Raw genomic sequence first — 24393 nt, forward strand, 5'->3', positions numbered from 1 at the left:
TGATATTGCCTTTTTAATGATATCCAATTTGGTATGATTGTCAATGTAAAAATGAATGATGACTATGATTGGGATAATGATAATAATAATGATATCGATGATGATTATGGTGATGATTATGATGAAGTATCAATACAAACAACAGTTAGATGAAAATGGTTAAAAGAAGGTAAAAGTTGAAAATTGAATTCCTTTTCGAGTCAATCAACTATTATGTATTCATTGGGACTCATCGGGAGACTTTGAATTGTTTGGCCTGAAATGAAGGATGAACAATAAGATGAGTGATGATGGAGACGAGGATGGGTCCAAATGGATAGCGACTAATTGATGACAATACATGATGTTTGACATTAAAACAACTTGTCAATAAACGAGTAAACTGTTTGAGGGGAAAACTGTGTTTCTTTTTGTGTCTCAACATGATCGGTTGAGAAATGGGTTTAGGTTGGAACGGTTTTTACTGGCCTTTGTTTATCACTGAGATGCTGAGGATGCCGAGTGGGATGATCATGAAAATGAGGAAAAAATGAATGGTGCAATGATTTTTTGGAAATGAATGTAAATGCTTTGAAAAGACCTTGCAATGATCTAGTTCATCTTGATCTGTCTTTAATTCAATTAACTCAACGAGTCTCATTCATGGTTTAGGATGAGAAAAAGTCTGTTTGTCATCTTTCTCTTCATCCTCATCATCTTGTTTCTCAATCAAACAATCAGTCTTTTTGGTCAAATTGGTTCAAATTTTACAGATTGTAACTTTTGCTGTTGCTACTTTTTTTTGTAGCTTCATCAAGAGTAACACTTGTTTCCTGATTCAAGTGGCTAATATCATTATCAATGAATTAACATTCTTTTTAAATGAACAATTTAATGAACATTTTCATGCTATTGAATAATGTTGAAACCGTGTTTTTATTTATTAACAAATGAAAGACAAAAAAAAGAGTATATCAATGAGTGAACAATCAATGAGAAGAGATGCTAAAAAAATGATATCTTTTTGAATCTTTTCAGTTGCTCTTGTTGCTTGGTTTACCATTACTTGATGATGTTGCCCATTTGACAATTGACAAACTATTCAATCCGGAAATCAGTGTTGTTGTACTGATAAGAAATGATGAAGATAACAATAAGATGGAGAGAGGAAGATGAATGAAGAAAAATGGTTTCAATTGGAAACTTTCAATTGAAGATAAAAATAGGAAAGCATGGATTGAACCATGTTATGGTCTAGGAAAGATTGAAAACAAAACAAGACTCAACAGGCAAAAGGGCAACTATGAAAAGTCCATAGACAAAAGGTAAAAAAAAGATGAGAAGATAAGGATGATGAGGAAGATGATGATGATGGTGGTGGTGATGATGGTAATGATGATCGCGTCTCAAGAAATTCCAAGATGTTCACCTTTTTTCCTTTCTCTTTCACTTTTCCTTCTTTTTCTTTTTCTTCTTCTCCTTATCATCATGGTTTTCCTTGATAGCCCCTTGAGAGTCACTCCTACCTTGACTCTCTCTCTCTCTTTCTTGCTTTGGTAGCTGAAACCAGCACAACAGGTAAAGGTGTGGCCTGGTATTTGCTTATCGCTGGGGGAATCTGCAAGAACCGGTATTGAATCGCCTTGAAACACACAGTAAAGTAGCTTTACTTTGGTAACGTTTTTACCCCGCATCTTCGCACCTCCCACTTGTTGCAACTCTCACATTATCTTCCCCTCTTCCTCTCTCTCTTCCTCTCTATCTGTCTTTCTCTCTCTGTCTGTCTATTTTTCACTTGAAAGAAAGAGAGAGAAAGAGAGTGAAAGATCATTGGTATCAGTTTTGTTTCAACGCTCATGCTGGTGAGGAGTACGTTATTGACTAAAGCTTAGGTAAACTTTCATTGGACTCAGTTTTTTTACAATTATTTCAAGTCACCATTTTGGGTGACCAGTTATTAGTTTTCATTTATCAATTATTTTTGTGACAGTGATTCTGCCTTGAAAACGCTCATTTTTTACTAGATTTACTACATCATTAATGGTACACATTGAAAGACCCAAAGTTTTGTGATTTCAACTCTCAATTTGGATACTTTGTTGTTGTTGTTTTTTTCTGGTTACCTCTAAACCTGTGATTCATTTGATTGTGTTGAGCTTTTCAACATTTTATTTCAATCAAATAACAAGTGCAAGTGTCTCCTTGTCTAACATCATCTACTCAACAAGTGATTATGGTTTGATCATGATACTAATTGAAGACTCTCGGTGTAACTTGTGATTTCAATGTGCAAACAAAAGTTACTGCAATAGTGTATTCCTTTGTATAACCAAAATACATTTGTTTATGTGTTTTATGAATGTGAAAGGTGAAAACTACAAAACTGTTAAAAGTTAATCACAATCATATTCATCATCGCCATCCATTTTTTTACTACTTTTTACCTAAATAGTTAAAATCAATCTCTAAATTTATAATGTTTCATCTAATTATATTGTTATTAGCCTTTCCACTCTGGGCTACTTCAACTGTAAGTAATATCAAATGTGATTAAATTACCCTTACAATGTTAATTATGAAATTAACTGCCTTTTTCTTGTGTTTATGTCTGGTTGCTGTATAACTTTATACTTGTTGAGCATTTGAGTTAACTTGCCCCAAACACAAGTGTTCATGGTTAACTTAATTGCTTGACTCTGTAACGGACTTTGCCTTTTAACCTGTAAACCATATCGCCTTCATTTCCGTTGAGCTCTTTCAGTCTGTTTACCTTAACCAATTTAAATTTAACAACAACCGTCCAAACACTTTTTTTTCAAATTCATCTCGACTTTAGCTTGAATTGACTCTTGTCCGAAACCAATTTCAACTTTTACTTGTTGCTTTGTTAGTTATAATGCATTTTAACACCCAATAGTTAACATTATAATCGCAATTTCCAATTACCATGATTAATTGATTGATTCACCATTTAATCTAACCCAACTTAAAGCCATCGACTTCAACTTATCTGCTAGTAATTACCATTTGTAATTGATTGATTCCCCTTAATTCTGTGCGGTTGTCTTCTTGTGCCTTTTATTAGACGCTGTTTGCAACATTAGGAAATCCAATTTATATTGAATCGTCGTCATCTTCCACTTGACATTTAACTGTTGCTTGATTAATAAGTCCTCAGCATTGTGAATTATTTTTTAAACTAATCAGTTTGTCCTCCTCTTGCATTGACTCGGCCTTTATCAATGTCTGTAACAATCAATAAACAGTTTGACTTGTCTGAGATAATGATTCAAATGTTTGTGATTGTGATTCAAATGATTGATCAGATGTGCGATAGATCCAAAAACCCGTTTTTGTTGGTCAGTGTATTTATCAGTGTTTTTGTCAAATCTATCAGCAACCTTGATCGGAATTCTTAGATTCTGGTTTCTCCACCCGAATAGCAACCCTATTAATAGTGGATGAGTCAACAGCTTTTGATAATTTCATCAGCACCTAGTAATAAGAATAAGAAAACATGATTAATAACTTGTTGATTCTTAATAAAATTGAGTACAAATGAGTTTATCTTTGAAAATTCTAGCTATATACAGAACATGTTGCATTGAATTGCATATTGAACAGAAATGAGGTAATAGCTTGATAAACTATATTCCCTGTCAACAATCAAATTATCATTATGACGGATTAAACAATTTGTCAATTATGTTATTGTGTCTGTTTAACAAATAGCAAAAAAAGAGATTAATTACAATCGTTAGTTATTACACTATTTAACCCCATTTTGATTCAGATACTTGTGATGATGAAAGAAGAGTGCGAGATTTAAAATGTAAAATGTGACGATGATGAATACGTTGGTGTTGATTTGTTTACAAATTTTAAAAATTTTACGTTGATTGTTGGAACTGTAGTTGTTTTGTATTGAGCCGTTGAGAATAGTGGAAACAGTAAAAAGACCAGTAAAGACGCCCACCGAGAGGGAAAATGTGAAGAGATGGCGGAATAAGCTAAAAAAGCCAATTTTCAGTTAATGTATTACAATTGCAGATTCAATTGATTTAATAATAATCATATTTCAACTGTAATTGTTCACTTAAATTTCTGTTTAACCTCTCAACAATCATAACAAGAAGAGATGAATAAATAAATGTATAAACAGTGCAACAGGTTACAGGAGAGTTTGTCCATCCAGTTCAATCACCTGACGTTGAGAGAGAGTCCCCTTAGGTTGAAATGGTAAAGCACAAAAATTGAATTAAATATACGGGTGTAAACCTGATTATTTCCAATTATCCTAATTGCTGGTTTACACTTTCAAGGTTCACAATATGTTTAATCACAGGGAAAATGGTTAAATGTCACTCAAGTAAAGTCGGTCTAGCTGTTTAAGTGTTAGTTAGTCGAGACAAGATTCTAGCGCATTCACATGCTTAACTTAAAATTGGAAAGGATTGCCACCTTGCGGGTCACAGCTGATTTCCCAGTTTAAGCGGGACTCGATCAATTAATCATTTTCAATCGATAATTTAAGTGGACATTTTGTTTCTAATTATTATTGAGTATTATACTTTCCGCACAATATTAGAACAAGTAATTCAAGTGTTGCAGCAAATTAAGATTGATTCAATAGTCTTATATGTTACAATTGATTAAGGTTTGATCAAAGTGATTATCTGTGCCTCTTAACATTCACAAAACTGATTTATACACTCTTCAGTTTGTTTTATTTGGTTTATCATCATCATATCAGAACTTGTAGTGAAATTAAAGGAGAAACTGATTAAACAATTTTATTATATTCTCATTATAATTGCAATGATGGATTGTAAACATTGTTCAATGAGTAATTTAACATCTTAATTTATCATAAAACCCATCTTTATTCACTGTTCAACTGTTGAAGGAGATTTATGTTTCTGTTTTTAATGGTTACATATCTCTTGATCATTTATTCAAATGATAAACTAATTATCTGTATAACTCAGCAACAATGAAGATCCTTTATGCTTCCTTTCAAAATTCTTGCCATTTTTAACGCATTTCTTAATTTGATTTTTGATTTCCGATCCTTAATTGCCTTTGTAATATTTGAATAATGAAAAATGATTTACATTTATCTATTCTCTATACAGGAAACATCTATTAAAATTGAATGTGGTAATTCAATTGATGCTGCATTTTGGGCCCATGATTTCAAGCCCAGTCATGTTTATGTATTCAGTGGAAGTAAATATTATATCTGGAATACACTTAATAATACAATAATAACTGAACATTTAACCAATCAAACATGGACAAATTTACCAGCAAGTGTAGATGCTGCCTGTTCATTTTACCATAATCGAAATTTAATCCACATTTTTCTCAAGGTAAGTTTATTCAGATCTACTCCTAACCCAGTGATCCAACTCGACCAAACAGTGGAAAGGTAAACTCTTGAAACCATCCTCATCAGTATTGCCGTCGATGCTTGCTTGTGATTGAATGATCCATTAATGACTGTGTTGATGTATTTTAACCTAAAAATGGAGACATATTGCATCAAATATCCAGTTACACAACGTAACAAAAACAAAAACAGAAAACAAACCTGCTAATTATAAATTCATCACGAGTAATCCTTATGCTAATTCAGCAATTGATAGTTAATTTGTCTGTTACCTGATATATACTATCAATAATATGCACTCTCTCAGCATACATACCCATACAAAAAAAAGTGTAAAAGTTAATGAGGCCGAATGGTTCCTAAATAACTTTATTATTGGCTTCTCAATGTTCAAATTGTTGTTAATAACAATACGATATTGTTGTTTGTCGTAAAACCAAACACCAAAAATTAGTACAATCAGATTGATAACTGAAAAAAAGTAAAAAAGAAAACATTAGCAAAAGGAAATGAAAATGAGTTGAAAATGACATTTTTAAACAAAATTTTTATCTAAAGCAAAAGATGACAATTTTAAGCTAATCTTGACATATGATAGTGTTTGTTTTAAGTATTACAATCGTCTTAAAATCCTTGCTTTTAAATAATCACCTTGTTTTATGCGAACTAATATTCAAATCTAGTTAATCTTCTACTTGTAATCGGGTTAAAATCTTCTTACCTTTTTGTAGTTCCCTTGTAACCTTGTCTTACAAGCATCCTTGTTAGCATCCATTTTAAGTGTTTAAAAATGTAACCAGTTCCAGCCTTCTGCAACTAAACGATAAGTTGAATATGGAAATCAATAAAAATAAAAACAGTAAATTAAAATCTTGATTAGAAATGGAACCAGAATTGGCAGTTAAAGAAAAGCCGTTAAAACAATTGATAATTCAAAAATATCCAAAGTATTTAATGATACTTCATATCTTTTGATATCCATTGACCCATTCAGATACTGCGGATACTGGTACTGGATTTGTTCAAAGTATCATCTGTTGTCAACGGTTTGATAATTCACATTTGAATAAATTGTTCATCTTTACCTTTTTCAGTTTTACCTTTTTCAAGGTAACACCCTGGTTTCTCTTTATATTTTTGTTATTTAGCCTTAACTTTAATCAATTCTTGTACATGTATCAAATGACATAAAGTAACATCTTTTCAATTTACCCAGCTTACCATATCCATTGTCTGGTATAAGCTAACATCAGTATTACCATTATCGTCATCGTTAGCTACTTCCATAATCATTGTCATCATTTTGTTACCAGTTGAACCCACAAATCGTTCAAGATTAATTTTGCCTATTATTCTGTGTTTATGTTCATGGGAATGAAAGTAAATTGGAAACAATATCGACTAAAAAAGTAACAGGAAAACAAATGATTTCTCCAAGCGTGTTAGCCTCTTCTCACTGTCTTTATCTGTTTAATGCAATTGCCAAATGATTTTGACAATGTTTTTGTTGGTTTTTTTAAATCATTCAATATCATCGGAACATTTCATGTGCTGTTGATGATTTACCATCAACCATGACAGTAAATTTGATTCTTGGCAAATTATCATCATCTTAAGTGAATACATCTGATGCATGTGTTCAGGTGTAAGCAAGTGAAAACGATATGTGATACACATTGAAATAAAAGTGTCTCAACTTTTTGCTAGTATTGAATGATGGATTTATAAAAACCCGATCAATCTAGTCACCTAAATATCGTATTTCAAAGTTGTGATTAAATTAACACTTAATGTGAAGATGAAACAGCCTTAATTGATAATTTTGTTTTACTTTTTCCTCATCATTGAAACCAGATGATCCAAATTCATCGTTCTCATGCAATAGCATTGCAACAATTAACATTAAACTTTAATTGATATTGCCGATACTAAAATAGTAAGATATTTTTTCCGATTGAATCATGCAAAAATCTCATACAAGATTATTTTAAGCTCAGCTAATTTGTTGCTCCTGATTATTGACGCTTCTTGCTTTTGTTGAATTCAATCACCAGAAAGAATTGACCTTAAACCATAACTTTAAGCCTTAAGTTTAAAGCCATGTAAGAAGATGACCAGAAATGATGGCGCATTAATATTACCTTGCTGTGCATTGGTGAAGTTAACCAAGGATCGTATTTATTATTACTTGGTAATTCAAGTAACTACAGTTTTAACCACAACAAACCATTTGATTGGATAACTAACTCAATGTTTCCTCTGCTGATGATCATTTGAATGGTGTGGATGAAGATGATAATAAATAAAATAACGATAGATCGGGTTTCAAGACCACCAGCTATTGATGAGACCTGAGGAGTAAACCTGATTTGAAGATGGTTTAATTGAGGCCAAGATCAAGCCAATATCAACCTTTTTTCAAGCCTGATTAACAATTACTATTATACTGAGCTGACCTTTTTAAACGAGTCCATATTGTTAAAACATGTTACCCGTAATTATTACAATCAAACCATGTGTTTAGCTGTCATTGAAAACCTTAAACATCTCTATTTGGCTACATTCACCAACATCAGGATTATTATACTCTGGATGGTTAAAAATAACCAATGGTTTTAATAATTGATAGATTAATCTCCGTTTCTATTATTAAATGGTTAAATATTGAATTGTTCAATTTCATTTTGTTGGAAACGTTTCAAATTGTTGCCATTGATGTTGATCTGTTGAAAAAAACCAAAAGCTTTTGCCTTTGCAAATCAAACCCAAGAACCTTGAAATTACTATGTTTTCATGTTGATTCATCAATCCTTTACCCAAAGATGTATGCTTTTGATGAACAAACATATAAATTCAATGACAAGTTCACAGTTTTAAACATCACAATTCAAACTAACCAAGGTTGAAGCCAAGCTTAAAACCCAAACCAAAAAGCTAACCACAAATAAGTGTTGAACCCAAAGATTTGTTTCAACCTGACCATCAACCTGATTAACCCTCCTGATCTAGTATTTTTATAATGGCATAATTTCAATTAATTAACAGCAAAATGATTCCTCTAATTAGCAATATCAAACAATCGAATTATTTTACAACAATTTTCAATATTTACTTATTCAACTTACTAACCAAAAAAAGGAAAACTTAACCAGTTTTTTGTTGCTTTCAAAACACTCAACCCGAAATGACCTGAAATCCCAATTCAAATATCAACTGTTATGATTACCTTTTTTATTAATAGCTATTAGTCTTATACAGTCAATCAGAGCACTTATAAATTATGATTAACTTAAATATATTTAAAATTTTGTAAGAAAAAAGTGCGACAAAAACAGTTGAAAAGTAAATTGGTTGAGAGCATTGATTAAAAAAGGGTGATAAAATACAATTAACTTGATACTTACTCCAGAAACAATTTAAATCAACTTTTGACATTTTCAGACTTTCACTTATTAAGACAATTTGATTAGTAAAATTAGCTCAATCAATTGTCTTGTAATTTGGCCATTGCATGACAATCATTGATTACACATTTGTACCAAATTATGATTAACCTTCCGCTTTAAACTGTAGTTTGATTGGGAAGGACAAAATTGCTGTCATTTGCAACCTTATTAAACTGATCCATGACCATAAATATCAAGTTAATCAAGACGATGTTCAATTGGAGAAACAGGTTTTAATTTAAACTGTTTAATCAGCTAAATTGAGACGCATTTACTTTTAAATTAACATTCAAATTTGCTACTGAAAATACCAATCAGTTGTTGAACCAATTTGATGGAAAAGTGTTTTTATTGTTTTACAATTGATTATAAATAAACAATCAACTTTTAATTAAGATGATGCTAAAGGCTTGCAAAATAAAACAAAAAAACTGACCTTAAATTGTAATGAAGCAAATCAGATTGAATAACAATTATAATTTAAATCTCATCTTGATCAGCCTTTTAACCATTAAATTAATTAATCTGGTTAACCCAAATCAGGTTAATAACCATTGAAAATTGTTTACGGTAAGTTGATTTATAAAGACTTGTTACTGTTGCGATGATTAAGATGAGCCTTGATTTGATTGTTTTAACAATTTAACAATTAATTCAGTAAATTTATCAAGTAAACTTTGATTAATATTTAAATTTGCTTAAATTGTCCTTGAATTGAACAAAAACTGACTGGGAATGTTTTCACTCAACAAAACGTAATTGCAATTTTCAATGCTAAAGTTTAATGTGCAAAGGCAGACAATGATTAAGATGGTTAATAATTTAATCAACGATAATAGTTATTCATATATCATTGTTAGCATCAGGTAATGATGATTAAATAACCAACAACAATGTTGAGTTAAAACTGAAATATTTTCACGCAACTCGGGTTTGTTTATCCCATTTGATGGGAAGAGAGTGACTCTTCTAGGTTTAACCTTTAATGTCTTTGGGTTTGTTTGTTTGATGAAAAGATGTTTTTTTGGATGAAAATTTTTCCAATTCAGATGATTATTTTGATAATGTTATTGATCATATCATGATGATGCTTTTGATGGTTTAATATCTGAACAGGTTTGTTAGCTTTTTGGCGTTAATGGCAATCAAGTAATTTCAATCACCTTGATTTTGTTATTTCCCAAGCATTTGTTGACCTTTTTTTACTGATGAACCTTTGATTGTTTTGTGGCGAGTTGGTTATTAATTGAATTATTATCATTGATACTAATGTTTCTTTTTTTCTGTTTTTTATTGTTGAATCACAGGATGACCATTACTGGTTGTACAGAGATTATGTGTTAAAAGCGACCGATTTATTAACTAAATTATTCAGTGAAGCAGTTCCTCGAGATCCTGATTGTTTCACATGTGATCCATTGCAGGAAAATTTAATTGGCTTCACAACAATTGGACGTAATTCATTTGGTTCAAGAGCTTGTACAGCATCGTTTGATGGTGTAAAATTCCAGGAAAGAGAGTGTTCATTTAAAACTGAAGGAACCGATGATAATTTTAAGGTTGCCTACAAAAAAGCTGGTTACTGTAGAGCTTTAGCAACCAATTTCACCCCAGAAGGCCGGGATTACATCTATTTTGGAAGTGAAAAGATAGCCATTGGAAAGAAAACGGTAAGCAATAGCAATTAATTAAAATGTGACAATTAACCAGAAACAATTACACAAATAATCAAGCAATCAATTTTGATACTTTAATGGGAAAACTTGTTACATTGGTAAATGCATTGTCAACCATTACATTTAAATGTCAACCCAAGTCAAGTTGAGCCGTGAGAAGTGAAAATTTAAGCCTGTTTATGGTGATAATTAATAATAATGATTAGATTTTTATGCTCTAAATGTTGATTACTTTACCAAATCATCAGTTGTTCATTAGTAATTTGATTGAGAAAGAAACCAAAACCAGAAAATGAACCAAACTGTCAACCAAAAGGTTAACAAATGTCAATGTAAATATGAACAAACCTTTTCTCCAACATTTAACCCAAATTCAACAATAACATCAGTTGTTGAAAATTCAGAGAAACATGAAGAGTTCAACAGATAAAACCATAGATTTTTATGAGCAACTTTTTACCTTTACATTTGAATATAAAAATTGGTACAACAAGGTAAATAGCAACAAAACCGGTTCCAAAAAATTAACCTTACCAACTAATTTCATAGTCTTAGTATTTTTGCACTTTAATGGCCACCAAAGAACAACGTTGATTGTTGTTAATGAAGATAAACTTGACTTGATGATCAACATCCTTATTTACCCATGTTCATCATTTCAATGAAATTTACAATTTCTCACAATTTCCATCATAATTTCAGTTCCAACTCAACATCTAAACTCACACCGTTTTCAACCTTTTTACTGTTCATTTCACTAATCAATTTCACCTTATTTGATTCACACCAGAGATGATTTATATAATTGTTTGAATCCACTTTAATCTTGCAATTGTTGAGCTTATCAGAGCTTTAAAGATGTAACCCATTCAAGTTGATTGGTCAATATGGATTGACGTCTTGATAATTGATTAATGGTTTAAATTGATGGTAAAAATCTGTGTTAGTAGTTAATGAAAGTACATTAAAGATGATTATGATGTTGATGAAACAATTTTCAGCTTCTCAAGCAACAGCCAAAAAAAGGTAAATTAGGGCCAAAAGTCGTCCATGTTTACAGAAGCATCTCTTCCTTGTTTCTTGATTATTGTCATCATAATCACCATTATCATCACCAGTACCATAATCATCATGATGATCATCATCAACGTCAGTCAAGTCATAATTTTTTCACCAGTAAACTGAAAAAAATGAAATGAGTGAAACGCATTGAAATATACAGGTCAAATCAAGTTATATTTTGTGACAGTAAAATTGTTACGCTTCTTTAATCATGCAGATAATTTATCGACAATTTAAAGCTCAGAAAAGTTATTATCATTAATTATCATCATTATCATAACAGTTAACTCTTTCAATATTGGATGGAAATTGATTTGGAAATATTAACCATTTCAAGTAAATTGAATCAATCTGACCATTTACCTTCAACTCTATTCTACTTTTTTTGATTAACAGTGTTAAATGGTTAAAGTGACCAATCAAGTTAACCAATTGTTTCAATTTAAAATCTCAAGTTTATTAGTTTGGGTGTTAGTTTAATTCAGTTATGTTAATGGTACGCTTTCAATGAGTCTCAATTGTCTTTCAATTGTTTGTTTACTTCAACAATACGAATTATTATTAGATTTAATGATTAGTAAATTAGTAAATTGCCTTCTAATTTGATTTGCCTTTTTTTTATTTGCTACTATTTTGACAGTTAAAGGAACCAGAAAATGACCCAAACAATTGTTTACCTTTTACTTGTTGACTATTAGGCAGTCAAGTGACACTTTGTTCAATTGAGTTAACTGTAACAAATTTGGATTTTGAATTGTGACCATTTGGATTGTTTACTTGATTAACTGCCAATTTGGTCAAGTCACAGATCCGTTTAGATGTGAATGAAATATCTTGAGACTCTTGGTTGAAGATCTTCATTTGATTGTAACATTGAGAATCTCAATTGTTGTTAAATTTTAAATCTTTTTTCTGTTAACACTGTGATTCTGGGTGTTACTTTGATACACCCTGAAATAGGATTTTGAGCTGAAATTTGCAGATGAATTTACATTTTAAGGTTAACAATTTTGTTCATTATACTACAAGTTATGAATGTTAACAGTGTTTTTAAGTATTACAATAAAAGGCCTTTCGAAATTGTGCTTTTTTTATTGCTGGATTCACTGCAAAAAGGCTAATGCTTATGGTTGTTAACAATATCATTTGTATGTTGATTGTGTTCTTGTAATTCAAGGTACATTTGTATTTGGTTCATTATTTTTCATCCCGGGTTGTTATTTCATCTTGTAGAGGGTCGACAAATCTTCCCACCCAAAGCCTCCTACACTTTGAATGGCAATGTCATTTTTAAAGACACTTAAATGACCAACCATCTTAATAGTCAGCATCTTTTTACTTTTACTTGTTAAAATAATGGTGTAAAGAAGGTACAAAGAAGATCGGACAATCTAATGAAGAAGAGCGTAAAAAGTAGAAGTTCAATGTTCTCCAGGTAAACTAGTAAAGTTTACTTGTTTTACCTCTCAAAGGCATAATAATTTACTTGGTGGCTTTAAGGGAGTCAAAAAAGGTTCAAGAAAATGTATGATGATGATGATGATGATGGTAGAGAAGAGAAAGTTTTTTTTTGAAAATCTTCTACTTAGACTGGACATTGTTTTAAAAAACCGGATTACAGTGGATAATTGGTTTTGGCTTCTTTACCACAACATTTTCAAGTGACGATTATCTTTACTAGCTTTTTCTTGGGCCGTTTTTTGGTTCTTATTACCTGCCAAATACTTATTTTCACACTGATTTTAAACTAAAGGGAGGAGAAGGAGAAGGAGGATGATAAGAGGGCAAAAAACAAAGAGTTGTCTGGAGAAAGAAGGAAAGTGAGGGAAAAAATGAAACTAAAAGGGATAAGATGAGAGACAAAACAAGTGCAAGGTAAACACTACCTACACAGGGAAAAAAAGATGTCGGTTGATGGAGAAGATTTGATTGAAAGAGTAAGATGATAGAATTGATGAGAGAAAGAGGAAAGAAAGAAAGAGGAAAAGGTAACTTCCATTGGTAATGAAGTTGGCAAGGAATCTTTATGACGGTGAATAAGGAGAAGAAGAATGTAGGCTTTAAAAGTGGTTGTTGAAAGAAAAAAATTAAAGATAAAGAGGATGAAAGATGGAGGAAAGAGAAAGGGAATGAGGAGAGAGAAGAATCAGTGAAGAGAGACTTTGAGCCTGGTAACCGGCTGAGAAGATGAAGATGATAAATTGAACGTTGTCTTGCTTTTTTTTATTTATTTCTTGCTCATCTTCTTTATCGTCCTCTGTATACTTGTTACATCATCCAGAGAGACTGGTTCATCATTCTGATGTTGTTGTTGTTGTTGTTGGTGATGATCATCATCATGAAGGATGTTCAATAAAAAGATGAAGAAAAGGCCTGATGAAGTTAAACAGGTTCATCATGTTACTTGTTGCGCACACTTTTACTTGTACGGCCATATCTAAGCGTCTATCGTTTATCACTTGCACAAATGTAATTTATGATTTTATATCCTTTGATTTTCCTTTTGTTGCTCTTTTGATTGGGTAAATTGATAACTCAATGGTGGACGTTGGTTGTTGATACTAATTTAATAAATTAAAAACATAATTGAAATGATCTTGAAAACAAAAGTCGGGTTTACCCATTCAATGAAAAACCTTTACATGTGAAAAACTGAAAATAGGCTGATCAATATATCGCGATTATTGATATCATCTAATTAATAAGAATTTAAATTAACTTTTAGGACAAATTTTAACAAATTAACAACTGTTCATTGTGTGATTAAACAAATTTTGATTTTAAAATTACATTTGATAGGCTAATTAATTTATTAAAAAATTATTCTTTTAATTGCTGTGTGAATAACAATGATGTCTATTTGTACTTATTGTTATTTTAAGAGACTCGTCTGCTATTAACGGCTTTTTAATCTGTTTGAGTTTGTTGTTTCCTTGTTTTGATCAGTATGATACAATCAGCTGAACCTCTTGATTACTGGGCTAGGTGATTAAGATGTTTAATCATTGAAAGGTTCAACAAGTGAAAGTCAAGATGATTAGATAGACGTTTTATATTTTAATTTTATTGTTTGTTTGCAGAGTAATGTTTCAAGGTTTAGCTTTTTTTCCTGAGTGTGTGATATAAAAGTGTACTGCTCTTTAATTAAACCAACAAATATGAAAAATTTTCGTGATTTTGTTTAATTCATCTACATCATGGAATTAGTGATTCCTTTATAAGGCATTGGCTCTACAGGTAAACAAGTTGTTAACAATTTCCTCGTCCAATTAAACCTTAACAAGCCACAATTAAAGTATCAAAATGATCAACTTGATCTTTCTCTCACACACACAACCTAAAACCAAGTTAAATCTTAATTAATCAACTAATTATGTTTCCTTTTATTTACTTTTTTCCATCTTTTAGGATGTACGGATTGATTCACTGGAAGCTTTGGTCGATTGTAAAAACATTTTATCCGCAATATCGGATCCTACAGTAATGGTGGCAATTGCTTTATTCACTCTTTGTCTAATCCTTATATGCATAGTCTGCATAGCCTGTATTTGTAAACATTGTGGTAAAAAATATGAAGAAGACTCTGAAGGAGATTTCACCGAAAAACCTGCTGCAGCTCCATCAATAACAGCAGCTGATGTTAACGAAACATGATAATCGGAATCGTAATAATTGGAAACAATAATTGTCATTTTAAAAACACCAACCATTGTCATCCATTGATCCATCAATTAACTTTGAATCAATCAAGTTCCAACTCATGACTATCGTCACCATCCTCACCATTGTTTTTTTTGTTGAACAACAAATCTTCCATCATCTTCATCACCATCATCTCAATCAACTTCTCATAGCTATAATTATTTCACCCGAAATCATGGATTCTCATAACAAAATTCATTCCACCTTCCACCATTGCCATTGCTACTTTGTATTTCATTAGGATCATCATCATCATCATCATCATTACCATCACCATCATTGCCTTGTTCATTACTATTCATTACTGTCATACTTTTTTAATATGAACATTGTTATGAACATTGGTATAAAACTCTCTCAACCAATGGGCATTGTGATTTACGGATAAATTAAAGCACCATGACACACTTGATAATCACACCTGTTTCCTGTTTATACCAAGAGAAACAATTACCTATGCAAATGAACAAAATCAACAAAATGCAATTCCAGCCTAATTATTACTAATAATTATTCTAATTTTAATTATCAAATAATTATGTAATATCAAATTTTCTTTTCTTGCAAACAATTTTATATTGAAAAGAAATGAAATTTTATCTAAAATAAATGAATCGAATTTATTAATTTTACTTTTCAATCGACTATTCCAACCTTCTTTCGACTAAACCCGAAATTTAAAGATATCACTAATTTGTTTCAATTTTTTATTTTAATTTTTAATTGCAAGTAAAATCAATGGTAAAAAGTGTAAATGTTAAAAGTGTAAGTATAAAAATTAGCGTAAAAATAAAAAACTAAATGGAGCAACATTCATTTTAATGGGTTGCTGTTCAAAATCTCGTAAAAAAAGAGTTATAAAAGGTAAAATTGATTGGCGACTTTCCAAAAATATTGTGATCCATATCAGCGCCATCGAGGTTTACTATCAATTCTTGACATTCGTAGCGATTGTGGTTGTTGTTGTTGTTGATTGAGATGTGCATCTAAACTGACATCAGATAATCCATCACTAGCTCGGCTTGATGCTATAAGAGATAGAAAAATTTAGCATAGGTTAGAATTCAGAAGTAACAAAGGAATGAATTGCTCATGACTGCCATTGATTAAAATAATCAGAAATGATTGATTATACTAACCTCCGGTTCGTGGCTGGGATCGAGATCGGGATCTGAGTTCACCCAAACTATCTGAATCTTCATTGCCATCGGTAGTCCCTGACATTGGCATACTTCGATCAGTCTTTTCGCGAATCTGTGAACAAACACAAAAAAAAGTTATATTAACCAATATGAACTCTAACACTTGAATAGTTCCAATCAAAGCCCAATATTTACCTTGGTAACTGGACCGTAAATGATATTTCCCTCAGTTGGTGTTGATGTTATTTTGGGTTGGAAAGCAGCCATGCTTTGACTGACACCATCAGCCAATGGTTCCCTCAATTCAACGTTTGTCCGACCCTTGGCTGGATCAAAGTAAAATTGTGCAAAAAACGACGAGATAATTAGTTTTGGCCTCAAATAGCGTTGACAAAAAGTGATGCAAGTAAATCAATTGTAATAATAATATCCAACAAAAAGTGAAAATACCTTACAAGCCTAACAGATTGTTAAGCAGACAAAAACTCTCATAGCTACTTTCATATATAGATATGTTTATAATGCTGCATCTCTACAGTCTAATTGTCTTCTATCAATCATTTTGTCTCTTACTTGAATACAATCCTTTTCCCATGACTTAATAATTGTTTAATTAATTTACAATTTACTTACCTCTACAAGGATCATTTTTGAGCAGGAACTCATTCAGGCTAACCCATCCACCACCAACTCTAACCATAACAACACTTCTCAAGATACGTACAAGTCTTAATTTCTGTGATTCGCCAAACTGTAAATGAATAGATGACAAACATGATTATTAAATGAATTGACTAAATTTAGATTTATCAAATTTAATTTCACTAATTGAAGTAAAAACAATCAGTAAATTGACTTAGCATACAAGTCAAATGGTATCAGCAAGTGAACACCTGATAAAGCGTAAAATGCTTTGCCTTGTCTTTTAGCTCGTAATGAGTATGATTGTGTAAACTGATAGTTAATACTTACTCGATATTTACGCTCTTCGACTTGGTGGACTTTATATTTATCTTGACAGGTACATTGAGCCACTTGACGGAAAACCTCATCTTTAATTATTTCAGCTTCTGTTTTATCTTTCAGTGTATCAATCCATTCTTTACTATCCACAAAACCATCTGCGTTACGATCAAAAATGGTGACAACTTTTGACATCTCACTTCGACTGGTAGGAAATTTGGATCTCATGAAGCCATCAATAAATTGTTCATAATTAACTTTATCGTCATGATCATCATCCATTTTACGGAAAAAGTCCATTATCTTGGCTTTCTTCTCATTCATCCAATCTAGGAATCGCCTTCTCCAAGCATCAAAATCAAAATCTTTCAACCTTTCCAATTCACTGAAGTAATTATGCTTGCTTCGAAGTCGCACCAATCGATCGTTAATTGCCTTAATTAACTTTTGCCATCTTCCAATCACTTCAATAGCCTTTGAGTGAGTCAACGAAGACAAAGAAACATCCAAAGACTTGACATGAACCAATCTATTTGATACTCTGGATGATCGCTCCTTTCCTAATTGCTGTTGCCGGTTGCCATTATAATAATCGGTTGCTACTTGGTCAAACTCACTTTCCTTCAACATTATTCTTGACTTAAAAGATTCAAATTGTTCAATTAATGAGCGAATCAAGTGAGGCTCATCTGGAATTGGTTGTGATTCCATATTTTCAAAGTCCTGCTCAGCTCGACTAAGCCATTGTAATAATTGATCAAGCGAGTTTGCCTTATCCATCAAATCATTGTAAGCTGCTTTACCTTTGGCTGATTTAACTTTCAACAAATCAGAAACTGATTTCCATTTGGATTCAATGACAGTTATATAATGACGAATTGTATATTCAGCCTCGGGATGGCAATCAAGTAACACGTTTTGGCAGTCAGCAATCAGTCGATCTCGATTAACCTCTTCTCTTTCCATTTCATTGGTAAACATTTCAATTTGTTGATTATATTTGACCAATTCAGTTTCTTCGGAAAAATTCATAGAGGAATCCATTTTATTAACAGAAGAGTCAATTTTTACCAACCAATTTATCAACCGATTAACCTCAGTTTCCAACTGTTCAGCTTTTCTCAACGATTCCTTCAACCTTTTCTCCTTAGCTACACTTTTCTCGTTCAACTCGTCCAACAGTCGAGATAAATCTTTAATTTCTCGCTTAATTCCAATCGAGTCTTCAGAAGAAACATTATTGCTAATCAATTGCTCTCCAAGATGTTTAATTTTAACCATTTTATCCTCTTGCAATTTCAAGCTTTTACTCCAAGCCGAGTGTTCTCGAATCATTTTCTCGACAGTTTTTACGTCCCCACAAAGTCCATCCAATGTAATCTGGTTTGATTGGATCCAAGCAGTCAAATCTTTAACCAATGATTGATATTTATCGGAACAATTGAGATCATGTTCAAGAGATGACAAAGTTTCCGTGATTGTAGTTAAGGCTGATTCCCATTTGGATGTCAACTCATTCAACATTCTCTGGAAGACAGGAGAATCGCTTTTAGGACTTTTATCCCTTAATGATGAACCAAGTCGAAGTGTTGTCTCATAAAGTGATTTTTTACTTTCAAATGATCGAAGTAAATTTTTGTAATTATTTCTAGTCTCCATCAAGCGCGATGAAACAGATTGCGATTTGGATGAAGATCGAGTTTCCAGAGTAACTTCAGTCTCGGTTAACCAATCAATCAATGATGTCCATTTGTCGACAAACTCACGAGCCAACTTTAGGTTACGATCAAGAATTTGACTTCTCTCAGTACATCTAGAGGTTAACCTATTCCATCGGTGTCTAATGGTCATCAACAGGTCACGTTGTTTACCGCTCTTCTCCAAATCTTCTAGAATGCTTTGCTTACGACGAATAGACTCTTGCAATTGTTGATTCTGGTTCATTTGAGTCTCCAAGGTTTCAGTCAAGTAAGATGCTTCTTCCATCTTTTCAAGTTGAGATTCAGTTTCTGTTAACCAACAATCAAAATCGTGCAATTTTTGCTCAAACTGTCGAGTTTCATTTAAAGCCAATTTAATTGCTTCTTTACGTTGGTTAAGGATTGTTAAATTGGTTGAATGTTTAGTTTCCATTGAGCGTATTAAATGGACAAAATGGCGATAAGTTGTTTCCCATTCTTTGCCCAATGATCGAGTCTCTTCATGCATTACCATTTTATTCAATTCATCCAAATTTGACGTGATTTTATCACTTTCATGATAAATGTCTTCCACTTCGACCATTTGTTTCTCAAGAGCAACACTTTCACTTGAAATGGAGGAAAATCGTGAAATAATCTTCTCCTCTTGTTTCAATTGAGCTTCAGCTTTATCCAGTTTTTGTCGTATTTTGTCAATGGCAGCTGATGCTGATTCAATTGACTCCAATCGAGATGATAATTGATGGTTAATTGACTTAACCCGATCAACATAATGGTTTATCTCGTTAACAAAAGAATTGGATTCTGAATTAACCGTTTCACTGGTAATTTCAACAATCCGTCTCTTTGATTGTTCAACTTTATCGATTAAACTGGAAGATTGGTTCAGCAGACCTTTAGTTGTTTCAAATAATTTTGAATCGCAAGACGTTGATGACATTACTTGACTTGAAGCAACCTTGCATTCAAACCTTTCAACCTCACTGGCGACCTGTTTAAGAGTTGAATCCAGCGATTCCAATTTACCAACCATTTCTCGTAATTGTTCATATTTTTTAGTCGTCTCTTTGTAAACCTTTTCATATCGAGAGCAACTTTCTTTGACTTCTTTCTCAATTAGATTTGTTGATTTATCCGATCCAATTACCTTTAAATTGGACACAATTACATATTCTGATTTGTGTTGATCCAAGCTTGACTTTAATTTGTCAACAAATGATAAACTTTTCTCATTTGTCATCTGATTACAAGTAGTTTCAGGTAAATTGGATAAATCAGTTTCAACGCTATCCAAATAAGAGTTGAATTTTCTCAATGTTTCCTTTGCTTTGCTTGATGCTTGTAAACTTGCCTCTAATTGATTAATTTTAGACTCGGCTGAGGATCGAATTGATTCCCAGCTTGAATTGATTGTCTCCAATTTAGATCGGATTGTATTGGTTTCATAAGAGTTTTCAAGTCGACTGATCAAATCATTTCCAGATTCAATTAAATCTTCATAATCAACTTCACGTGATTGTATACTTTTAATGATTGACTCAATTCGTTCAAATTCATCTCGAAGTGAACTTAACTGGTGACTGGTCGATGAACTGGATTTAGATAAAGATGTTTCAATAGTTGACTGCCATTTGCTAAATTCATTTGCTTTCCTTGAAAAAGATTCAAAATCTTTATAATTTAAGGTTGCATCTTTAATGTCACCACTAATCTCACGATACTTGCGTTCAATTTCATTTAGGCTGTTTCGTGCCTTTATTTGTTCACTTGAGGAAGCCAAAAGTCGACAGAGATGGTCACAGATAGCCTCGCATTCACCAATGTACGATCTTTGAGAGGTTAATCGAGACTCCAATGTAATCAACTTGATCTCCTTCTCATCAAGGGACAATGAAGATGAGATGCAAATTTTGTTAAAATCACTTGATATTGATTCCAGCTCTTTGTCAATTGAAGATACTTTTGAATAATATTTAGACCTTGCTTGATCAAGATCAGTTAATCGTTTCTCCAAATCATTGACTGAGTTTACACAAGATTTATATTGATCGTGAAGAGCTCGAGTCAACCTTTCAATTCGATTGAATTCAATTGAATCGCGATCCATTCTGATTTTACAGAGTTCAGCTGATTCGTCGACAGTTTTTATCAAATGAAATTGCGATGACAGTTCAGCTTTCAACATATTTACTTGGGACCGTTTGGACTCAATGTTGATTAAATCACCATCATCATCAGCCACCAATGAATGGATCCTTCTTTCAACACCGTCAAGCCATTTCTTGGCCAAAGTATAATTTTGTTGGAAAGCTTTGAATTCGGTAATCAAGTCCAACCTTTCATTGATCTCTGATACAATATCGGACCAGTTTTCCGTTTCATCGTCAACAAGAGTAACATTGGTTGAGATGACATTCTCGATGACTTCGCCTCTTCGGATACGATCAGCCGTTGCTTGATCAATGATACCCTTTCTAACAGCCAAGTCAATGGGAATCTCTTGGCCAGTCCTTGGATCATGAACGGTCAAGTTAACAGATCGGTTGACTGAAAATCCTGAAGCCGATGATTCTTGTGCTCGTAATCGATCTGCAGTCTCTCGGTCAACTAAACCTTTCCGTACAGCCTCTTCAAGTGCAACTTCTTGGCCGGTTGATGGATCTTTGATGAAAATTTCTCGAGACTTTAAGACTTGAACTGTTTCTCTGATTAATCTTGATCCTGGTCGACCTGAGTCACTTTCATCTAGACTTGGATTGATAGTAACCTGTGAAGCAGCCGAGGCCGATTCCATCAAAAGTAATGGCGATGATGAAAGGATAAAAAGACCTCGTCTTACTGCTTCTGGTAAAGTATATGTTTTACCTCGCTTCTTATCGACAACAGTATATTTAACTGGATCAAGAATCTTGCGAGATATGGCCTCACTCAAGCTGATTGGTTTGCCTGTTAAGGTGTCGATGACGGAAAATTTTGCCCAGTCAATGTTTCTATTGGCCAAAGATTCAGCTAATGTTGACCGTTTACTTGTTACTTCATCAAAGACTGTATCACTTGATGGACAATAAAAGATATTTGTTCCTATTTCAACAAACTCTTCATATTTTGTTGTTGAATCAACTTTTCCCGATGAAGATTTAGAATCTTCAAATGATTCAGATTTATGGGTTGATGTTGATGAAAAACGCTTGGATTCGGATGATGTTGACTCCATTTTCGGTGGACTTGATGATCTGTTTCGAATTGAAGATCTGATTGGTGATGATCGCATTCCTATTGGACTTGGCTCCAATGTAACCTCATCTTTTGGTGATATGCCTTCAGTACGAACTATTTTGATGACACGAGTAACCAAAGAATCACTTGTTTTAACTTTATCGTCAAAAGTGACAAAACCTCGGTCAATTGCTTCTTCTAGGGATATTTTACTTCTGTTGTTGTCAATTGAATAAGATCCGTGTTCATCGAGTAAACCCTTTTCAAGAGCACGGTATAAGGATACTGGTCGAGAGCTGATTGGTGATGAAGTGGAACCCGAGGCTTGTGGTGAAGATAGTCGAGCTGGATCAACAACATCAGCTGAAATGGGATTGATAATTTTACATTTCAAAGCTTCTAGAAAAGTGATATTAGTTGGACGTGAAGTTGGAAGATTAAACATACCCGATTTAGGGTTGAGAAGCTTCTTCCTTATTGAATCTTTGAGTGACCAGCCATCTTCTGGAACTTCAATTGAACACTCAATCACTTCTTTTGATGAACTCGATGTTGTTGTACTTGTTTCGGTGATCGGTGATTTATCATCTCGTTTGCTTGTTGATGATGAAGAACTCTTCATTTCTGAATGATATTCATGAGAGTATGATGATTTAGCCATTGGTTCCAGATTAATGCGAACCTTTTTTTCACTTTCACGACTTGGTGATCGGTTTTGTGAACGATTGGTGGTTACTGAAGATATTGATGATGCTGTTGCTGATGTGCTCGATGCTTTGGCTGATGTTAATGGAGCTTCAGCAGATAATACTTTTTCCGCCATCTTAGGCCAAGTCGATTCTCTTTCACCGCACTTTTCCCAATTTTTAGAGTCATACTTAGCTTCAAATGGTGTTGATTTACCAGAAACACCAGGACTGACGGTTCTAGATATCGATGATGATGATGATTTTACGGAACTACTGGAAGCTGGTCGAACAGTGATCGTCTTTGTTGATGAATCGTTGGTATTTTGTGACTCTGGTCGAGTCTTCCATGAATCAGGTCGGTATGTTTCACGCACTGGTGAACGTGTTGGTGACTTGTTGGGAGATTTATCTCTACTATTTAATGGACGAGTTTTAACAGTTGATCTAGAAGGGCTATCACTGGATCGAAGTGAAGCTTCAAATGAATTGCGACTTGGACCTTGATTGGTAATCCTAGCTGGTGAAGGAGCCATCTTTGTGTCACTTTGATCTTTGACACTCGATACAAAAATAAATTAAACCTGAAGGAATGGATAACAAATAAGTTGATTGGAAAATTAAACAGGCAAACCAAATTGTAATTAAAGGTTGAACAAAATTAAATAGACTTGAATATTAGCAGATATTTGATAAAAGTCCTCTTACCAGATGAAGACAAGGCAGCTTGATAAATATGAATTAAGAGATGGAACCAAAGGTGATTTGAAATAAAATTGGAATCAATTTGATAAATTAATGAAAATCACTAGTGAGGAAGTTTTCTTGAACACGAATTTGTGAATGAAAACGAAGCAAATGAATAGTATTTTGAATGTTGAGCAATTTTTCTGCTAAGATACTTTTGAATTTCTAAGCTCAAGAAGATTCTAAAATTTTCTCGATGTATAATTAATAAGATAATGGTGAAGATGACGAAGATTCAATACTTCGTAGGAACAACAATTTACCTAATAAGGATCGATTATGGGTTGGGTTAATTTTGGTAATGCAAAAAGATCCCAAAGAAATGCCCACGAACTCGGATGAACAAGATTATTGCCAATTCTCACTTTTACTCTCTTCCTCCATGGACTTTCCCTCCCTTAACACAATCTTCATCGTCTTCCCTTACCATTTCATGTCAACATGAGTAAAAAAATACAAATCGAGAAGGTAATGAGTGGATGTTGATTAAACACTTAACAAGGTTCGAGGTTTTTTTAACAACAAAACAGCAAACAAAGCAAGTTTACGCTTAAAATTAGTGTGGGTTGATTAGCTATTTACATCAATTCCCTTAATCACAGTTAAGGTATTCTGCTAATATAATTTGGCAAATCGCTTAAACGGAAGAAACCAGTCTTAGTGGGCAAACACTGTCTGTTTA

At 32.8% G+C, this 24393-nt stretch overlaps 2 protein-coding genes and 2 long non-coding RNA genes across 6 annotated transcripts; 1 reads left to right on the top strand and 3 right to left on the bottom strand.

The window, feature by feature from the left end:
* Window positions 1–1819: 1819 nt before the first annotated feature.
* LOC149093304 (uncharacterized) lies at window positions 1820–4410 on the bottom strand. Its single transcript, XR_016200162.1, has 2 exons — window positions 3732–4410; window positions 1820–3474 (listed from the first exon to the last, which is right to left on the bottom strand). It is a non-coding gene; the product is annotated as an uncharacterized LOC149093304 (long non-coding RNA).
* Window positions 1828–15889, top strand: LOC107370375 (uncharacterized). The gene is made up of 4 exons (XM_015938365.3): window positions 1828–2509; window positions 5115–5351; window positions 10125–10487; window positions 14964–15889. The coding sequence occupies exons 1-4, from the start codon at window positions 2456–2458 to the stop codon at window positions 15207–15209; spliced, it is 900 nt and encodes a 299-aa protein (XP_015793851.1). The 5' UTR covers window positions 1828–2455; the 3' UTR covers window positions 15210–15889.
* LOC107370376 (uncharacterized) lies at window positions 5171–6305 on the bottom strand. Its single transcript, XR_016200161.1, has 4 exons — window positions 6093–6305; window positions 5688–5842; window positions 5573–5608; window positions 5171–5501 (listed from the first exon to the last, which is right to left on the bottom strand). It is a non-coding gene; the product is annotated as an uncharacterized LOC107370376 (long non-coding RNA).
* A 61-nt stretch (window positions 15890–15950) lies between the features above and the next one.
* On the bottom strand, window positions 15951–24147 carry LOC107370363 (uncharacterized). 3 transcript variants are annotated; one of them, XM_025162495.2, is made up of 7 exons: window positions 23673–23808; window positions 22726–23548; window positions 17372–22641; window positions 17033–17150; window positions 16595–16725; window positions 16397–16511; window positions 15951–16285 (listed from the first exon to the last, which is right to left on the bottom strand). In XM_025162495.2, exons 2-7 carry the CDS (start codon window positions 23498–23500, stop codon window positions 16164–16166), a joined length of 6531 nt encoding a protein of 2176 aa, XP_025018263.2. In that variant the 5' UTR covers window positions 23501–23548; window positions 23673–23808; the 3' UTR covers window positions 15951–16163. The 3 variants fall into 3 exon arrangements, with proteins under 3 accessions (XP_025018263.2, XP_015793841.2, XP_089125778.1); XM_015938355.3 differs by having other exon boundaries at window positions 17372–23548; window positions 23673–24147; XM_089269652.1 differs by having other exon boundaries at window positions 17372–23899.
* Window positions 24148–24393: the final 246 nt, after the last annotated feature.

Source organism: Tetranychus urticae, chromosome 3 (assembly GCF_039701765.1).
Source record: "Tetranychus urticae isolate SD_2017Ah chromosome 3, NJAU_TeUrti_SD_1.0, whole genome shotgun sequence".
Lineage (NCBI taxonomy): Eukaryota > Metazoa > Arthropoda > Arachnida > Trombidiformes > Tetranychidae > Tetranychus > Tetranychus urticae.

Bases quoted from the DNA above. Each gene is read 5' to 3' on its own strand.
- LOC107370363 (XM_015938355.3), bottom strand. From the start codon at position 23,500: ATGGCTCCTTCACCAGCTAGGATTACCAATCAAGGTCCAAGTCGCAAT. The intron at 17,151-17,371 runs GTAAGTATTAAC...ATTCATTTACAG, and splicing joins TCGAAGAGCGTAAATATCGA to TTTGGCGAATCACAGAAATT. The intron at 16,512-16,594 runs GTAAATATTGGG...GTTTGTTCACAG, and splicing joins TTTACGGTCCAGTTACCAAG to ATTCGCGAAAAGACTGATCG.
- LOC107370375 (XM_015938365.3), top strand. From the start codon at position 2,456: ATGTTTCATCTAATTATATTGTTATTAGCCTTTCCACTCTGGGCTACT. The intron at 5,352-10,124 runs GTAAGTTTATTC...GTTGAATCACAG, and splicing joins TAATCCACATTTTTCTCAAG to GATGACCATTACTGGTTGTA. The intron at 10,488-14,963 runs GTAAGCAATAGC...TCCATCTTTTAG, and splicing joins TAGCCATTGGAAAGAAAACG to GATGTACGGATTGATTCACT.